This window comes from Ursus arctos, unplaced genomic scaffold, assembly GCF_023065955.2.
Source record: "Ursus arctos isolate Adak ecotype North America unplaced genomic scaffold, UrsArc2.0 scaffold_21, whole genome shotgun sequence".
Classification (NCBI taxonomy): domain Eukaryota; kingdom Metazoa; phylum Chordata; class Mammalia; order Carnivora; family Ursidae; genus Ursus; species Ursus arctos.
Genome location: NW_026622886.1, coordinates 11,759,677 through 11,779,197, shown reverse-complemented (window position 1 = coordinate 11,779,197; position 19,521 = coordinate 11,759,677). Strand labels below are relative to the sequence as shown.

General features: G+C 46.7%; 1 protein-coding gene across 2 annotated transcripts in view; it reads left to right on the top strand.

The window, feature by feature from the left end:
* Positions 1-19,521, top strand: part of STAB2 (stabilin 2) — a 143,652-nt gene that overhangs the window by 58,302 nt on the left and 65,829 nt on the right. For both annotated transcript variants that reach the window (XM_026499790.4, XM_057316261.1), the window contains exons 22-31: positions 361-472; positions 2,972-3,152; positions 5,438-5,531; positions 6,967-7,125; positions 9,933-10,028; positions 11,746-11,841; positions 13,270-13,317; positions 14,959-15,095; positions 15,511-15,625; positions 18,042-18,119. In XM_026499790.4, the coding sequence (XP_026355575.2) occupies positions 361-472; positions 2,972-3,152; positions 5,438-5,531; positions 6,967-7,125; positions 9,933-10,028; positions 11,746-11,841; positions 13,270-13,317; positions 14,959-15,095; positions 15,511-15,625; positions 18,042-18,119 (1,116 nt within the window). The remainder of the gene's footprint in view (positions 1-360; positions 473-2,971; positions 3,153-5,437; positions 5,532-6,966; positions 7,126-9,932; positions 10,029-11,745; positions 11,842-13,269; positions 13,318-14,958; positions 15,096-15,510; positions 15,626-18,041; positions 18,120-19,521) is intronic.

Genomic DNA, 19,521 nt, shown 5'->3' with positions numbered 1-19,521 from the left:
GAGACACTGCTGTCTGAAGTCACAAAGCTGAGCGAGCGAGCCCCTGGAGAGAACGGCCAGCCTTCATTCTGAAGGTCGGTGGCTGGTCACACCATCCCTCAAGCATTGTTTGCAGATTCCGGTTCACCAATGACTTCCCGTAAAGTTTGAAACCCCGACTCAGAACCCCAAGCTTGTCACTGTTTGAAGCACCCTACCTGATACCAACAGGACTCCCCTTTCGACGAGGAGTCCCAAAGAGCCACGTCTAGCAGATAGAATCTGACTTCAGAGAAGTCAGGCCATGACACAAAGGCATCTGGGACTTCTTTACAGAGGGGCGTGGTCCTAAATGCCCTCCGGGCCTGTCTTTGCTTGCAGTGTGCGGACGGCCTCGACGGCAATGGGACGTGCATTTGCCAAGATGGCTTCCATGGCTCCCAGTGTCAGTTCTGCTCCGATCCCAATAAATACGGACCTCGGTGTGACAAAGGTAAGTGGCACTTCAGCAGCTTCCTCCTGCTCCTCAGCCGGGATCCCCGCAGCACTGCAGCGAGGCCGTAGTGCAAGCCTAGTGCTGTGTGCCCCTTTGCTTGGCGTCTACCCGCATCCCAGGGCATTTCTCAAGCATGTGGCTCTCAAGCTGCAGCCCACACCAGACTGCGGGGCCCCACCACAGAGTTTCTGGGGCAGCAGGCCTGGGGTGATATTGGAGAACTTGCGATTCTAACCAGTTCCCTGAGTGCACCAACACTGTGGCCCAAAGGACCACAGTTTGAAAACCAGTCTCTTAAGGTTTCCCCACAAACCTGAAGTGACCATGGGCTCAATAGCAACACACAGACTCACTCTCTACACTTCCAGCAATCCCCTTCTCTCTGCTCCCCCCTCTGCAAAATGTGTGACCTTGGGCAAGTGACTTCCCTCTCTTAGACCTCGGTTTCCTCATCTATAAAGTGGGGATAATATTAATAATTACCTCATAATGTTAGTGCAAGTTACAAATGGAAAGCACTTGCCTTGGAACAATGCCTGGCACCTAGAATGTAATACAAATACCCTAGCTCTTATTATTATGTGTGATTGTTGTTACTGTTGCCATTATTCTAAGTTCAGTGACATAAATGTCAGGAAGCTCGGAGAACAAGCAGAAAGTTCCACAACACTAGGCATTAAAAAAAAACGCAGTTATTTGATCTTAGAAAATGCATTATGCCTTTTAAAATTACAACATGTGTATATTTAAGTAGATAGATACATAAATATATAGAAATAAATATAGATGTATATTTCTACACTAAGATTAGAACTTGAAAGAAAAAAATGAATAGATCAGAGCTGGCCATGAAATCAGGCCAAGCTGAAGTTAAATCCCCGTTCTGCAACTGACAGGCTGTATGACCTTAGAAGTCTCACTGAGTCTTAATTTCCCCGTCTATAAAATGAAGATAATAATAGTACCCATGTCATGGGGTTTTGATGAAGTTAGACCATAATTTAGGGCCATAGCACAGAGCTGTACCTAGCAAGAAATCAGTAGATGAAGCAAGCCATTCTTACTACTGTCACTACTAACTCCATTCACTGGTTACAAGGCACCCAGCCCTTCCCCCCTCTCATCTGGTCTGATCTTCACAAGCACCTCTCAGGATGGACAGGAATCTGGACAGGGTCATGGGGGCTGACCCTACTCTACCATTCTTTGTGCCGAACAAGGTTTCTGAGAAACAAAAATACAATTTTCTTCCACAGCCTGCCAACGTTGGCATTTTTATGAGGCCAACGGGGCAGGGTGCTGAGGCCAGGGGAAGCCATGGAGGTTTCCGCTCCAACGCCTCTCATCCCGGTCTGCGGCTGCCCACCATCCCATGCAGGAGAGCCTCCTCGTCCTTCTGGGCCCCTGTCCCTGGCAGATGAAGTCCTGATTTGCTTGAAAGTTTATGAAAAGTCTTTTGTTTTAAATCCAGCCATACTTTTCCAGCCCGCTCACTGAGTCTCTCTCTCCGTCCTGGATGTTGGCGGCAAGTACCCACACGAATTCCTCTCCTATCGCCCTCCTGGGGCAAAAACCACAGAAGCCTTCCTTTCTGATCAGAGCCAAGCCCCCAAATCCTTGCCACCTGCCTTTAAGAAATTTTGCATCCTTCTTTCCACTCCCGCGTGCATAGGAGCCTGAGTCTGAAGCACACATTGCAACTTGAAACACCTATCATTGAAAGCAAAGTAAACCGTTCAAGTTTAAAATGATCACAGGCATGCGGAAACACCGACTGACACCCTGACCTATGGTGTTTGCACGTGGGCACTAACAGACACGGAATTTGAAGGCCTAGGTTCCAGTCCCTGTTTGAAAACTTAGCAGCAAGTTAGGCAATGTGCATCACCTCTCTGGGCCTCAGTTTGCTCATCTGGAAATGGAGATGATAAGAGTACCTACCCTCTGAGGCCGGTGGCTGTTTATGAGATGGTACAGTTAAAGGCCGGCTCGATGCCTAGAACAAGGCCAGTGCACAGATACTGGCTGTCAGTTAACGGTGGTTTGCTGTGATAGAGAGTAAAGAACAAGTTGTGTAAGCCCCATGTCAGAGGCCATGCCGGAGTGAGAAACCGCCTCTACTGATTCCAGAAAGTTGAGAAATTTCCAGACTAAGCTCTCCAACCATAAAGTAAATGAAGACTGAGCTCCTTGGCATCTTTCACACACACACACACACCCCACACACAGACATGCAAAGCACTTCTGAAACCGACTTCTTCCCATCCTTGATGGGACAGTCAAGCTCACCAAGCACTGTCGTGGGTACATGGAGAGACACCTGAGAAGCAAAGACACAGCTTCCAGAGCCTTCCCCCGGCTCAGCCCTAGGTTCTGCTCTGATGGGCACGAGGGGGGGGGCGCTGAGGGGAGGTGGTCCCTCTCCTCCATGACCCATGTGCCCTATTGCTACGCCTGTCCCCCAACCCCCAAATGTCCCTCTTCCTTGTCTTCCAGAATGTCTGTGCATTTATGGAACGTGCGATAACAGGATCGACAGTGACGGGGCCTGCCTGGCCGGCACGTGCAGAGAAGGCTCTGCGGGGAGGTTCTGCCACAAGCAGACCTCCACCTGTGGGCCCTACATGCACTTCTGTCACATCCATGCCACCTGTGAATACAGCAATGGGACGGCAAGGTAGGCCTGTAGGGCACCACCCTTAACACCCCACGGCCACTCTGCCTCCTGTAGATAGACCCAGCCCATATCTCAACTCTTTGCAAACAAAGGCCTGTTATCTCCAGCTGCCAATGTGGCTTTTGTGGAGAAAACCTCAGACTGAGCTGGGTTCAAATTGCAGCACTCCCTGCTTTGAAACTTACCAGCTGTGTGACCTTGGGCAAGTTACTTAACCTCTCCGAGTTTCACTTTCCTCGTCAGGACAATAAGGATGATGCTGCCTACAGAGCAGGGCAGTTGTGGAGATTATAAAAACTCGATGTAAAAGCACTCAGTGCCAAGGGTGCCTGGGTGGCTCAGTTGGTTAAGTGCCTGACTCTTGATTTTGGCTCAGGTCATGATCTCAGGGTCCTGGGATCGAGCCCCAAGTCAGGCTCCATGCTCAGTGGCAAGTCTGCCTGATATGCTCTCTCTCTCCCCCTCTGCCCCTCCCCTCACTCAATCTGTCCCTCTCTCTCAAATAAATAAATCTTTTTTTTTTTTCAAAGCACCCAGCCCCAGAGCTAACACATCATGGTGCTCAGTCACGGAAACTATAATTATTATCACTACTCATGTGAAGAAACGAAAATGTAATCCATCCCTTTCCAACCCTTTATAAAAAGCCTTTATTTCTTAGGGCCATTAATAATAACTCCCCTGTTAAAGGCATCTTACAGGAAATTAGCTCTTGGTCATTAGATCACCATTTGTTTCCTTAATAGTGTCTAATATATGCACTGGGCTTGGAGATGGGGGAGGGGGAATGTCAGAGGAAGTTTTCCTCTCTGGAAACATCTCTGGTTCAAAGGCATGTACCCACCTGAAAAATAACCTGGGAAATGCAGAGAATGGCTGATAATCTTGGCCTCAGTTTTACATTAATTTGCAATTGCACAGTTACTTACTTCCCTGTTTACAGTCTGTCTCCCCCACGAGACGGTCAGCAGCATGGGCCCAGAGACTGTCTCTTCTCCTCCACCGTAGTACGACAGAAATGCATCTGCCTCGGGAGTGAGGACCTACATCCATGCATAAGGCAAAAATCACAAGTTCTCAAAACTGTCCTTAAAACCTCTGGAAACCCTCACAAAGGGCTATCGACATGGGTCTGTATACACTACATCAACGTAGGGAAATCACAGTGTGGAACAGAGCAATCTACTTTTTCATGGGGGCACCACATAAAGTATTTTGTTCCTCATGGAGCCTTGCTACATGAAAAATGATTCTATTTAAATTCTTGTGAGGCACCCATGACTGAATTTGCAGCAAATGATGTGGGATGTGATGGAACCACAGGGGATGCAGCGCCTCTCACGAGGGAGTCACTGGATAGTGGTAGGCCAGATGAATGCACCAACGGCCCATTTGATAAAGTATCATGGTGGAATATTTTGGGAGGAGTGTCTCAAAGGGTAAGGAGTCAGAAAACTATGTCAGCTCATGGAATCACACACTTGAGAGTGTGGTGCTCCCAAAAGAGAAAGTCTGAGGGACCAGAGAAGGGAGAGAGGGGAGGTCTCACCTGATCATCATTTGTAAATACTTTACAAACTCCTAGAAGAGGGGCGCCAGGGTGGCTCAGTCCGTTAAGTGCCTGACTCTTGGCTTTGGCTTTGGCTCAGGTCATGATCTCAGGGTCGTGAGACAGAGCCCCACATCGGGCTCTGCGCTCAGCGGGCAGTCTAGCTGAGATTCTCTCTCCTTCTCCCTCTGCTCCTCCTCTCTGTGCGCGCTCTCTCTCTCAAATAGATAAAATTAAAAAAAAAAAAAACTGTCTCGTAGAAGAGACGGTAGTTGTTCTCTGCAGAACCACAGATAACAGCTAGAGGCAGATTCCAGCGCCATCAAAGCAGCAACGCCCCCGGATGTCCGGCCTCGCCAGGCGCAAGCGCACTCACGCAGGCTAAATGCTCCACGTGCTTTAATTTCCCTCGCTAATCTTCGCAGCTTTATGAGGGAGATGTCAGACTCATTTTCCAGACGGGGAAACAAAGTCTCCCAGAGATTAAGAGACTCAGACTCATCCAGGGTCATAGGACTGCTAAGAGGTGGGGCCTGGATTCCCACCCAGGCATGTCTGACTGCAGACGCCCCAAGTGCCTGGGACCACCCTGGTACACTGGCTCCACCCACAAGGGCAAAGTGTCACATGTCTGGCCAGGAGCCGGTTCACCCCGGGCTGGCCGGGCTTTTCCTGGGGGGGTGCGGCTTACATTTCTGATTCTGTGCTGATTTTGCGCACGTGCTCTTCGTTGCAGCTGTGTTTGCAAAGCAGGATACGAAGGGGACGGAAACCTCTGTTCAGAAACGGACCCTTGCGCGGGAACCACGCCGGGGGGCTGCAGCCGAAACGTGAGTGTTGCTCTTTATTTCCAGGCTGCCTGGTTTCTTAGGAAATCCTGAGGGAAGGCCTTGCAAAAAGCGGTGTCTGAAGGCTTTTTCTTGCATGAAGCACATCTGCTGGAACCTCGAGTTTTAAAGATGATGCCCGCGCCTTCTGTGAGCCTCCACTTCCTAAGTCCGCATGCGCAGGGCGTGTCCCAGCACCACAGGAGCGGGGGTCTTTGGGCCCTTAAAAACACAGCCTGAGAATCAGATATTGCAGATTATTAGTAAAAAACCAGTGATTCAAATGTTAGAGCTTACAAGAAACTTGAATGTCCATGATCTCATTTGCTTTCCCTACCCCACCCCCAACCCAATAAAGAATATGCTTATCCCCATTGTACTGATAAAGAAACTGAGGCTTGGGGACGCTAAGTCGACTTGCCCTAAGTTCTGTTACTGGGGCTAGCCCAGGGGTATAGCCCAAACCCACCGCTGCTTTTGAATATCCCCACCACCACGGGGCCCTCCTCACCTCCATTCCCTATGCACAGTTTACTAACTGGTCTCCCTGCTTCTTCGTCGGCCCACCCTGTACATTCATTGTCCACCCACAGCCAGAGGGACTTGAAGCAGGTCGGATCATGTTTCTCCCATGCCAAAACCCCTTCAGTAGCTCCTCCTGCTCGGCTCGGAGGGTGAAATCAGACAGGAATGCCTTGCCGCGCCTCACCAGGCACCCCTGGGGCTGGTCCCGCCCTCTGGACAGCCTGCCTGGCACCTCCTTCCTCTCCTGCTGTCCTTCAGCTTCCCGGGCTGCTGGTCCCCAGAGGCCTGGAGTTGCTACAGTGGTTAGGAGCTGACAAACCGAGGGCGTCGGAGGGGAGGGGGTTGGGGGAATGGGATAGGCTGGTGATGGGTATTAAGGAGGGCACGTATCGCATGGTGCACTGGGTGTTATACGCAAGTAATGAATCATGGAACTTTACATCAAAAACTAGGGGTGTACTGTATGGTGACTAACATAATATCATAAAAAATATTAATTAAAAAAACGGAGCTGGCACTTCAGCATTCTAGAGACGGAGTTCCTGAAGTTTTGTAGCTGTGTGACCTTAGGCAAGTTACTTAACCTCCTCTCAGCCTAGCTTCCTCATCTGTAAAGCACGTAATGACAGGACCTTCCTCAAGCTGATGGCTTATACCAGCAAAACATTAAGAACAGTCCCCGGCTCCAGAAATGACAGCAATGTGCCTGGGGCCAGCCCCTAGCTGGCCCACAAGAAGCAATTCTGTTCTTTAAATCGTCTCCTGTTTCCTCTCGGTGCAAATGTGCATTTTAATCATTTCTATCGCACTCCAGGCAAACACGCGTTTCTAGAAGGCACCTTCTCTTTTTGCTTTGGGAATCACGTGGCTGGACTGAGGTATCAGAGATCCGCTGCTTCTTTCCCCCCTGCAGGCGGAGTGCATCAGAACTGGCGTGGGGACCCACACGTGCGTGTGCCAGCAGGGATGGACTGGGGACGGCAGAGACTGCTCGGAGATCAACAACTGCCTGCTGCCCGGCACTGGCGGCTGCCACGCTAACGCGACGTGTTTGTATGTGGGCCCCGGGCAGGTAGGTGGGGCGACGTAGAGAGCAAAGAGGAACAGGACTCCGGCAGTGGCTCTTCCCCGCTGCACACGGCAGTACTTTGTCCAGAACTTACTGCAGCTTTTTAATCATTTGTGGTAGTGAGAAGGGGTTGTCACAACAAACCTGTGATGCGGGTACTATTTTTTTTCACCTTTTGACACTCTTCACCCCTTTAGCCCACCCCCACCCCCACCCAGCCTCTGGCAATCACCAATCTGTTCTCTTTATCTATGTGCTTGGTCTCGGTTTTTGGTGTTTGGGTTGTTTGTTGGTGTTTGTTTTTTTAAGATTCCCTAAATAATTGAGATTGTATGGTATTTGTCTTTCTCTGTCTGACTTATTGCACTTAGCATAATTCCCTCCATGTCCATCTATGCTGTTGCAAATGGCAGGATCTCAATCTTTTTTATGGTTGAGTAATATTCCATTATATATATCACCTCTTCTTTATCCATTCATTTCTCAGTGGACACCTGGGTTGCTTCCATATCTTGGCTATTATAAATAATGCTGCAATGAGCATGGGAGTGCAGATATCTTTTCAAATTTGGATAAATACTCAGAAATGAAATTGCTTGAAGGTATGGTAGTTCTATTTTTAATTTTGTGAGGAACCACCACACTGGTTTCCACAGTGGCTGCACCAATTGACATTCCCACCAATAGTGCATGAGTTTCCTTTTCTCCACATCCTCACCAACACTTGTCATTTCTTGTCGTGTTGATAATAAGCATTCTGACAGGTGTGAGGTGATATCTCATTGTGGTTTTGATTTGCATTTCCCTGAGGATGAATGATGTCGAGCATCTTTTCATGTACCTGTTGGCCATCTGTGTATCTTCTTTGGAAAACTGTCTATTCAGATCTTCTGCCCATTTTTTAAAAGGATTGTTTGTTGTTTGGTTATTGCATTGCATGAGTTCTTCATATATTTTGATATTAACCATTTACTAGATATATAATTTGCAAATATCTTCTCCTATTCAGTAGGTTGCCTTTTCATTATGTTGATGGGTTCCTTAGCTACGCAGAAGCTTTTTAGTTAGATGTGGCCCCATGTGTTTATTTTTGCTTTTGTTGCCATATAGGTTACTAGCATTATTCCCATCTTACAAAAGAGAAAATTGAGGCACAGAGAAGCTAAGTAATTTGCTCACATTGCACAGAAAACAAATCATGTTGTGAGATTTACACCCAGACAGTCTGGCTCCAGAGCCCCCTCTTAGCCACCTGACCACACTTTGTATTTCTGTAGCACTCTACAGTCGGTGATCACTTTCACTTAACCTCACGTAAGGGAGACTGAGGCAGAGAAAGCTACTGCTCGGGAACCAGTCCACACTGGGGAGGTGACGACGACTCTACTGCCGTCTTATGTCTCACCATGCACTTGGCAAACAATTGCATTTGTTTTTTGACTCACCTAAACTGCTAGATTGCATTTGAGAAAGACAAAATATGTCCTGGTCTCTGTATTAGTTTGCTAAGGCTTCCATGACAAAGTGTCACTAATTGGGTGGCATAGAACAACAAAACTGTATTGTCTCACAGTTCTGGAAGCTAGAGGTCCAAGATCGAGGTGTGGGCAGGTTTGGGTCCTTCGAAGAGCTTGAAGAAGAATCTATCCCATGCCTGTCTCCGAGCCCTGGGTGGTCTGCAGGCAATCTCTGGCATTCCTCAACTTTTCCACACATCATCCTGATCTCTGCCTTTGTGTTCACAGGGCATTCTCCCTGTGCGTAGGCCTGTGTCCAAATCCCCCCTTTTCATGAGAACACCAGTCATATTGGATTGGGGACCCACCCTTCTCCAGCGTGACCACATCTTAACTTATTACATAATAATAATCTTATTTCCAAGTAAGGTGACATTCTGAGGCTCCTGGTGTCAACATTTCAACATATGAATTGGGACTGGTCGGGACCCAGTTCAGCCCATAATAGTGTCTATCCCCTCTCTGCTCTTTCATTCTGTGGATAAAGGCATCCTGATGTGGGAGATGGAGGAAGAAAAAGGTTTAAGTAATAAAATAGACTATATCTAGGATAGCCCTCAGTAGTTACTAGTTGGCTGGAGAACTTTTAGATATTCCAAGTAGGTACAAATCTTAATTACCATGAATATTTATGTAAAAAGACAAACCATGTTTGGCTCAATATGTCAGGGTTGGGGGTGCGGGGATGTGCTATCCCATACCAAGTGGAGAGGATTAAATACCCATGTTCATAAGGTCTCGCCCTGCTGCATAAACGTGTATACAGGTGCTTCTGTATACATATGTCTGCATCTAAGATACACACATTTACCAGCGCCTGGGTGCCTCAGTCAGTTAAGTGTCTGACCTTTGGCTCAGGTCATGACCCCAAGATCCCCTCCCCCTTCTCGTGCTCACTCTCTCTCTCTCTTTCAAATAAATAAATAAAATCCTTTAAAAAAAAAGATACACACATTGACCTTATAAAGCACACATAGCAAATGATACTTACATTGTTAAAGATACAAATTCTAAGTAGAAATTCTATTCCTTTCTTCCCACAACTTCATGGGTTGTGGCGTATCGTGCTTCTGGGATAATGAGTTCAAAAAGAAAGTGCCAGGGAACTCTCAGATGAAATGTAACACAGAACGCGCAGACCAACAGCTCTGGAACCTGAAATATAACAAACAAAAGACATTAATTCGGAGGGTCAAACGGCTGTGACCTCCGTGGCTCGTTTCTCAGGCCATGTGATGCCGACGCTAGAAAGGCACTTGTTTTCAGTAATCCCTTTTGTTCTTGGAATTATAGAATGAGTGTGAGTGCAAGGAAGGATTTCGAGGAAATGGGATTGATTGTGAAGCAGTAACTTCATGCTTGGAACAAACTGGGAACTGTCATCCACTGGTGAGTTACTTCGTTTCTTTTATCCTTACTTAAAAAAAAAAAAAGTTGGGGCGCCTGGGTGGCACAGCGGTTAAGCGTCTGCCTTCGGCTCAGGGCGTGATCCCGGCGTTATGGGATCGAGCCCCACATCAGGCTCCTCTGCTATGAGCCTGCTTCTTCCTCTCCCACTCCCCCTGCTTGTGTTCCCTCTCTCGCTGGCTGTCTCTATCTCTGTTGAATAAATAAATAAAATCTTTTAAAAAAAAAAGTTAATTGAGAAAGAAAGAGGCTAGTTTATTTCTTATCCAGAACCTACTAAGGAGCAAAATATTTCCTCTTCCCAAAAGGAGTCCCCAGGCAGAATATGAGTAGTTCTTACAAATGTCACTCCAATCCAAAGCTTGGAAGAACCAACATAACGATTGCCAGATAAAATACGGGCTTTCCAGTTAAATTGGAATTTGAGATAAATAACAATCCTTCAGCACAAGTATGTTCCAAAGATGACATAGGGCAAATTTATACTAAAAATTATCCAGACCTTCTCCAAAATTCATATTTAACTTAGTATTTTTTATTTGCTAAATCCGGCAATTCTAAATCCACTAGATAACTGGACTCCCATTTTGAACGTCGTAACCTAACAGATGATTGGTGTGACCGAATCCACACGAATCAACTTAAGCAAAAAAGGAATTTGCAGGGAGTACTCCCAGGGTAGCTCCGTGGGCAGGAAATACAAGTAGACTTCCCTAGGACCCAGAATCAAGACCCGAAGATGCAGAGATCAAGGCAGCCTCTTCCTCCAGTCTTCTGAGACTATGTGTTCTCTCATGTTACTTTTCTCTGTACACCTGTTTTCTCTTTGTTTCTCTCCCTCTCTACCAACTTTTAATGCTCCTCTTTGCATCTTGAGGTACACAGCTCCCTTCTCTCAGATCAACATCACCCTCTGCCCCCAGTGACACCCCTAACTTATTGGCAACTTATGTCCCAATTCCAAATCATAGGAGAAAGGAGCTGACCAGCCCAACTGGATCCAGGGGTCCACATATAAGCCAGTCAATTATGGCCAGGGAGTGGGGTGCCATATTAGGAACATGGTCGCCAGGGCCCACCCCTATGTAAGGGAGGCTAGTTTTTAAAGAAAAAAAAAGGGGAGATGCCCCACAATATCAATTTCTTGAGAATCATGAGAGCACTTCATAAATCGGAAGATTTGCTTCAGTACTTCTGCTTCATTTAAGCCCAGCCAAGCCCTGATGTTCCAAATACGAGAAGTTATCGCAACTGTCACTTCATTCCAAAGCATGGAAGATCCAACACAGAATTGGCAGATAAAATAAGTACAAGACACCCGGTTAAGTTTGCATTTCAGATACACAGTGAATCTTTCTTCAGCACCGGTAGGCCCCAAACATTACGTGGGACTTACTTACACTAAAACGTACTCGTTTATCTGAAACTCAAATTAACTGTGTGTCCTATACTTTGATAGGCTAAATCTGCAAGGGATGAAAAGAAAGAATTTAATTGTGATTAAGCAGGAGCTGCACCAAACATGCACACAGGAGCCTTTCTTGGGGACAGGGCAGGGTCTGTGGGTCGCTCCTGCCTCTCTCAACCCCAAAGTCGCAGTTCTCACCTTCGAGGGAGCCTGAGGGCTCACGGATGTAACTGGGAGCTATAACTCCTTTGTTAGGAAGGCAAACTCTCTCTTGTATCTCTGTTTTATCAGGCAACCTGTCAGTTTACTTCTTCTGGCCTCTGGAGTTGTGTTTGCCAGGAGGGCTATGAAGGAGATGGCCTTCTGTGCTACGGAAATGCAGCCGTGGTAAGTCAGCCAAGATGAACTCCTGTGCAGAATAAGGACAAAACTCTAAATAAATAAATAAATAAATAAATAAATAAATAAATAAATAAAAAGCTCTTAGCTAGGATGCCTTTAAAGTGTTCTACCAGTCATGTGCTCCAGGAGCTCATACATGAAACAAGCTGCTCATTCTACTTGCAAACAGCTCAGCCTCGCTGTCCTATTGCCGGCTCCGCTCCCCTGGCCCAGGGCCCCAGTCTCCCGGCTCTCTGCCACCAACTCAGGTCCCACCTGCGCCGCCCTCTGTCTTGGAGCAGCCCCTTCAAGGGGTTCCTCACGCATCTCAGCCCTTGCACCTATCAGTTTACATACTTACTATCTGGCAGGTATTTAGTAACTCATTTGATAACCTCACTACTTCCAAAAAGGAATTGAGGAAATGCTGAGATTTATTGCCTCTGTGTAAATTTGCATACAATAACTATTGCCATTTTCATGGTGTTTAATAGTTTTAAAATGCTTTCCCCTACACGAATGTTCATAAACCCAGCAGCAAGGCATTAGCATATTCATTTTTGAGATAAGACTTGAGTTCTGAGAGAGGTTAAGTGACTTGCCCAAGATCACACAGCTAGCAGAGGGCAGACTCAGGAAATGAACGCTGTCTATTTGAACTCAAGTCTAGCCCTTCCTTTATCCCACCTGCACCAATCACTGACCTACTGGCACTGTGGGTACCTTTTCAAGTCTTAACTTCCCCCAAACAAGTGTACGTTGTGTGACAGCAGAAGTCATCTTTGCCCTTCTGTATGCCCTCCCTTTGCTCCAACCTGGTGCCCAATATATGTGATCATTAACACAGTCCATGGTGGAATGATGAAAAAGAAGAGTGGCTAAGACTTCCCGAGCATGTCCCGCAAGCCAGCCTCTATTCTAAGCCTTCAAAACAGTAACTTGTTCAAATTTCACATTGACCATCAGTGGGGGCTTTTATTATACCCATCTTACAGACAAGAACACTGAGGGCCAGAGAGACCAAGTAACTTGCCTAAGGAATTAGGAAAGAGCCAAACCAGAATGAAAACCAGGGTGGTCTGGCTCCGTATTCCACCACTACTCAATGTGGGGGCTGTCATTGAGCTCTGTGACCCTCTCTAGGGTCAGGAGCCATGTCCTTAAAAACTAAATTCTGACTTGGAAGAACTTCAGGTGGTTGTTCGAATAGAGAGGATAACAGAGCCGCTAAGCATGAAAGAGCCATGCAGCTCTGGCAACATGGAAATTCAACTACTGGCCGCCTTTCATGTCGGCCGGGAAAACGAGCTGAGCCAGCCCCGGGACGACTAATCGCGTGCTGCTCAGACGGGCGCTGTGATGATGCTTATTCACTGTTCCTTCTCTCGTGTTCTCTCTGATCTCTCCCTCCCTCCCCTGCGCGACATGAATAAGGAATTGTCATTTCTCTCCGCGGCAGCTATATTTAACCAGTGGATAAACGTGAGTACCTTTGTTGGAACTTTGGAAATGTATATGATTTTAGAAATTTGCAATACATATACCACAAAACTGAAAGCGCAGCTGGTAGGAAGGAGGGAAGGCAGTTGTCTAGAGCAGTGGTTCTCCACCTTGACCGCACTTTAGAATCACATGGAATACGTGGTTTAAATAGCCATGCCTAGGCTCCCGCCACAGACACTCTGACTTGATTGGTCAGAGGTGTACCCTGCACATCAGTGCATCTTAAAATCTTCCCAGGTGATTCTAACACACAATCAGGGCTAAGAACTTCTGGTCTAGGTTAAGCTGGAGGGGTCAGCTTTTCAACTAATCGTTTCATTCATCGAGAGGTCTTTTTTAAATGTCAACATAAATCATTATTGCAATTCACTGAGTTGGATTTGGGGTTTATAGTTGTAATCTGGAATAATCCACGTGTGTTTAGCTCTCAGCCCAACGTGCTTCAAGGAACTTCTTCCTCTCTCCTGGAAAGTTCTATGAAGAAGAGTCCAATCCCCACTATACCCAGTTGTCTTCATCTCTGTCGTCTTTGCAGGAGTGGGCCAAAGCGCCATCACAACCACTGGTTTATCCCCTTTGAGTAGATATACGCCGAGATAGGGAGTGTGTGGTCAGCACCCCTCTGGGACAGCTCCTAATTGCTTCTATATGCAGCCTCTCTGCCCCACCACATAAAAGAGCAGGGACTGAGAGTCCTATTGCACATGCTGATTTGCATATAGACTAGGCCACATGCGTAAGCTTGCCCAGTGGTGTAGTGGACCCAGCTCATCCCAATGCACGAGGACACATCTTCCCCAAACTTACCTTCAGTGCTGTCATGTTCACAGCTTGAAATCAGCCATGGTGGGAGGATGTACAACATGACAACCAGGGCTTTTTGTTTGTTTTTCCTGGAATCAGTTGTTAAGCATAAGCACACCACTTCTATCCAGAACTAGCTCTAGGTTAGAACAAAAAGTAGGTCAGGTTTGATTTCAGGCCTCCAGTCTGTCCCCCATGCTGAAACTCTTCCTGTTATCTTCCCACCATCCTTTTTTTTTTTTTTTTAAGATTTTATTTATTTATTTAACAGAGAGAGAGACAGCCAGCGAGAAAGGGAACACAAGCAGGAGGGGTGGGAGAGGAAGAAGCAGGCTCCCAGCGTAGGAGCCTGATGTGGGGCTCGATCCCAGAATCCCAGGATCACACCCTGAGCTGAAGGCAGACGCTTAATGACTGAGCCACTCAGGCACCCCTCTTCCCACCATCCTTATTCCTAGGGCATCCAAGGGTCCTTAAGGTTCACGCACCCACACGCATGATCATCAAGACTATTCTCTGGTTCTTTGTTTAGACTAAAGGGTAAATGACTGATAATGATTCAAAGTCTGAGCAGGGGATTGGGGAAATTTGCCTTTTGAGAAGCTTATACATTTAAGTAACAAGAATGCATCTCAGAGGAGAATATGAGGCACCAGCCAATGGGTGGGAGGGATTTGGGAAAGGGGTCCCTAAGAACCTTTCCAGTATCCCAGAAATTACTTCCCCTGGGAAACTGTCATCTCTGTCAAGCATTCAGTCCGCCCTCTTTGTCCTTTAACATGAGTCAGGCCCGCTTTCTTTTCTCCTGTGATTCAGAACGCTTCTCTACAACCCATGCTGTCAGCCGCCTCAAACCTCACTGTCCTCGCGCCTTCCCAGCAAGCTATTAAGGACATGGATCAAGATGAAAAAACCTTTTGGTTGTCGAAGAGCAATATTCCAGCCCTTATAAAGTAGGTATTATGTATTTTATTCTTCGTGCTCTCTTACTGGCATCCGTGTGAACAAAGTTCAATAGAGGGAAGCCACATAGTCCTTGAGATCCATAGAACTCAGCATGTTCTAGAACGCTCCTCACCTTCCCCTGGGATGGTAATAGTTAACTTTATTGACAGCCACCTCTGTGCTAACTACCTTACGTGTAACTCACTTCATCCTCCCAACAACCCTATGAGATAGGCATTAAAATTACACCCATTTTACAGATGTGTAAACTGAGGTGTGGGGTGATTCAGTAACTAACCCAAGGCTCCATGGCTGATAATCCCAAGGGAAGAGTTTGGCTCCAGAGCCTATTTTCTTAACTATTCAATGATACTCCTTCATGCATTGATATGTCATGATAGCCCTTCTGGATTGTTGTTTTAGAAACCATGTGCTGCTGGGCATGTACGGAGTGGCAGATCTGCAGGCTCTGTCACCTTCGGACATGCTGGCAACGTCTCTGCCCGGCAACTTCCTTCACCTGGCGAAGGCGGATGGGGTAAGAGTGCTGTAATTTGTTAAGTGGAGACGTGCCATCTATGTTTGTGCTGCCCACTTTTAAAGTTCACATTAAGAATAGAGCTTTCATGTAGGCACCCAGCCTCAACAACTGTCGACATATATTGGTACACACACACACACACATACACCACAGAAATCAGGGAAATGACAACCAGGGCTAGTAGTGGTGCTGTAAAATGTGGCCGTCCACCCAGAGCTTGGCCACAAGGCTCTTCTCGACAGACCACAGACTGATCCAGAAAGGCCAGCCTTTCCCTGGTTCTGGGTAAAGGCTGCCCAATTCTGCTAGTAGTGGTGCTGTAAAATGTGGCCGTCCACCCAGAGCTTGGCCACAAGGCTCTTCTCGACAGACCACAGACTGATCCAGAAAGGCCAGCCTTTCCCTGGTTCTGGGTAAAGGCTGCCCAATTTCACAACTTGGGCTATTCGAATATGAATAACTAAAAGCTGGTTACCGGTAACCTACTAATTGAGTCATTACAGGTTACTAACATTTTCTCTCAAGTTGGAGTCAGTCCACCAGTCTTGACTGAGCACCTACGATGCTCCAGGCACCGAGTGCTGGAGTCAGGGCAGTGGCACAAGCCAGAGCCGCGGCCGCGCAGACACCCAGCTTCGGGCCCCCACCGCCGTGGGTCTGGACTTGGAGTCCATCTTGCATCGGGGAGCTTGGCTGTCTTGCTGCATATGCCAGTGTTTGAAAGCTCTTTCTATGAGTTGCACAGGATGAAAATGAAGATTTTACTGGAACGTGAGAACTGCTGCATCAGTGGACCGTGGACCACTGCCAAAAATGTTTTGGAATTACTGCTCTGAAACATTTTTTCCTTCCCACTCATCAGGGGGAGCGCTGTGGAAAGGTCTATGCCAAGCATTACTGGAATCTGTGTGCCTCATTAGATCATTCTTTGTAGAAAGCAGAAAAGAGTTGCATACAGTTCCATGGATTCTTTACATAGTATTGTTCTAATTCTAGTGCATTACGTACCTGTATCAGACAATGGGGCTGTATTCCATCAGTGTTTTAAATTATTGATTGCCTTGGCAAGCATGAGCTGAACACCCACCCTGGGCAGGCTTATGCCAGGTTCGATAAATTCAGAGACAAACCGACAGTACCATTAACCTGGGGTTAGCTACCAACGACACATTTTTAATGAGTTCCTAGGTCTGATATAAATGTCTCCCTTTAACCAAAAGAGATGTGCAAGGTGGCCAGAATGTTTTCTCCAGGGCCCTCTGCTGATATGACTTGGGAACTGTCAGGATGTGACAAGTCCGCTTCTGCACCGAGGGTCTCAGGAGGCATTTCAAATAAAGGGTAGGGGTGGGGAGAAGAAGAAAGGAAAGTAGAGACAGTGGAGCCCCGCTGTGTCGTGCTTGGTTTGTGGCTGGGTGAGTGTGTAGGTTGGATAACCAGTATTCTTGAAAAGGTAGCTGGATTCTGATCAGGAAAGTCAGGTACTGTCCGTATGAGTTTGCTAGGGCTGTTGTAACAACGTACCACAAAGCGAGTGGTTCCAACAACAGAAAATTTTGTCTCATGGTTCTAGAGACCAGAGGTCCAAGATCAAGGGCCAAGCAAGGTTGGCTCCTGAGGGCTGTGGGAGGGACATTCCAGGCTCTCTCCTTGGCTTGTTGATGGCCTTCTTCACGCTCACACAGGGTTCTCCCTGTACCATGGTCTGTGTCCAACTTCCTCTTCTTATAAGAATACCAGCCATGTTGGAGTCGGGCTGACTGTAATGATCTCATTGTAACGTGATTACCTCTGGAAAGACCCTATTTCCAAATAAGGTCCCGTTCGGAGGTACTGGGGGTTAGGACTCCGGCATATTAATACTGAGGACACAATGCAACCCAGAGCACTGTCTACAGGGTTTTTCAAAGTGCAGGATCGCTTTGGTGGTCCTCATCCAGCCCTCTTTGAATGAAGTAGAAAAGAGCAGACCTGGTCTTCAGGGGCCTCCCTGATTGTGTGTGTGTGTGTGTGTGTGTGTGTGTGTGTGATACCTAGTGTGTCACAATTTAAAGACATTTCTAACTTCGGGTCATAGTCAAAAGTGTGAAAGTCACTACTGCTTGAAAAGTATAAAGCCCAGGGGTGCCTGGGTGGCACAGCGGTTAGGCGTCTGCCTTCGGCTCAGGGCGTGATCCCGGCATTATGGGATCGAGCCCCACATCAGGCTCCTCCGCTATGAGCCTGCTTCTTCCTCTCCCACTCCCCCTGCTTGTGTTCCCTCTCTCGCTGGCTGTCTCTCTCTGTCAAATAAATAAATAAAATCTTTAAAAAAAAAAAAAAGAAAAGAAAAGTATAAAGCCCAGAAATAGGTTCGATCCCTGAATCTCCTGCCCTGTGAGACTCACCTCCCCACTGTGGTTTGCCTTTACAGAATATCACGATCGAAGGAGCATCTGTCATTGACGGTGACAACACAGCCACGAACGGCGTCATACACATCATCAACAAGGTACACACTCGCAACCTCCCACACATACAGCATCTCTTCTGACTTCGTTGATTTGTCCTCCTGCACAGTAGCTGGGCGGGGAGGGCGGGGGTGTGGAAATACCTACTTCTAATGGAAAAGTGACCTGCGTCGTGCTCCATGACGTTAATGTTAAAACTGCTTAGGGGTTCTCTGCACCCAGTCGGACTCAGTTCTTACTTAGCCCATATTCGGCAATGGGCCCTACATCAAGTGTGGCCACATAGAGTATTTTTCTTATTTATGTGAATATCTTAATCAAGAACTGGAGGAGAGGCAAGTGGTTATGTATTATTTTCCCTCTCCCCTTTCTGCATTATTGCACCCTAAAAAGATGGGGTAAGGAAGGCCTAGGAAAAAAATAGAAAAGGGTAGAAAAGGTATTTTGAGATTTTCATTTTCTTCTAGGACACAATGCAACAGTATTCAAAGGTATGAAATTTTTAAAAAGTACAGCGGGGAAAGGGGGTTTTAAGCTATCCTATAATTTTCAGTTACTATATTAGTATTTTCATTGAAAATTAAGGTTAGAACTTAGGGTATATTGGGAACTTTTGAAAGGTGGAAGATTGGAAAAGACAATTAACTAATAGGATTTTTAACTAAAATTACCCTCACTTGGCACTTATATACTTACTTTTGATTTTAATTTACAGAAAAGGTCAGCTATTTCTGTGCAGAAAAAAAGAGGCTATTTGTAAGACTCCCAGGTGCAGTATTTTGCAAAAACCTTGCAATTCCCTTCTATTGCCAAGAAACATTAAGAAAAACAACATTTTTTTTTAAAGATTTTATTTATTTATTTGACAGAGATAGACAGCCAGCGAGAGAGGGAACACAAGCAGGGGGAGTGGGAGAGGAAGAAGCAGGCTCATAGTGGAGGAGCCTGATATGGGGCTCCATCCCGTAACACCAGGATCATGCCCTGAGCCGAAGGCAGACGCCTAACCGCTGTGCCACCCAGGCGCCCCAAAAAACAACATTTTTGAGCAAGTGATCACTTGCAAGGAACTATGGGTTTATGACTTCTTATGATGCAAATGAACATTGGTTATCAAGGGTATTTTTCTTCTCTGATCCTGGCTTTCCTACTAAAACTCTTTTTAAAAAACATTAAATTACCTCTCCTCATTTACATTTCTGATGGCCACACCTTGTTAGTACAATGGCCCCTCAATCCATCTTCTGTTCTAAACGTTATTATCATGGAGCCAATTCAGGTCTCACCTCCTCCTGGAAGCCTTCCCCGATTCCTGCAGCCCATAACATCAAGGAGGGCATACAGAATCAGGGTACCGGCCCATAGCAAGCTATGCGAACTTGGACAAGTGACATAACCTCTCTGGGCCTCATTCTTCTTCTCCAGGGAGAATGAAACAACACC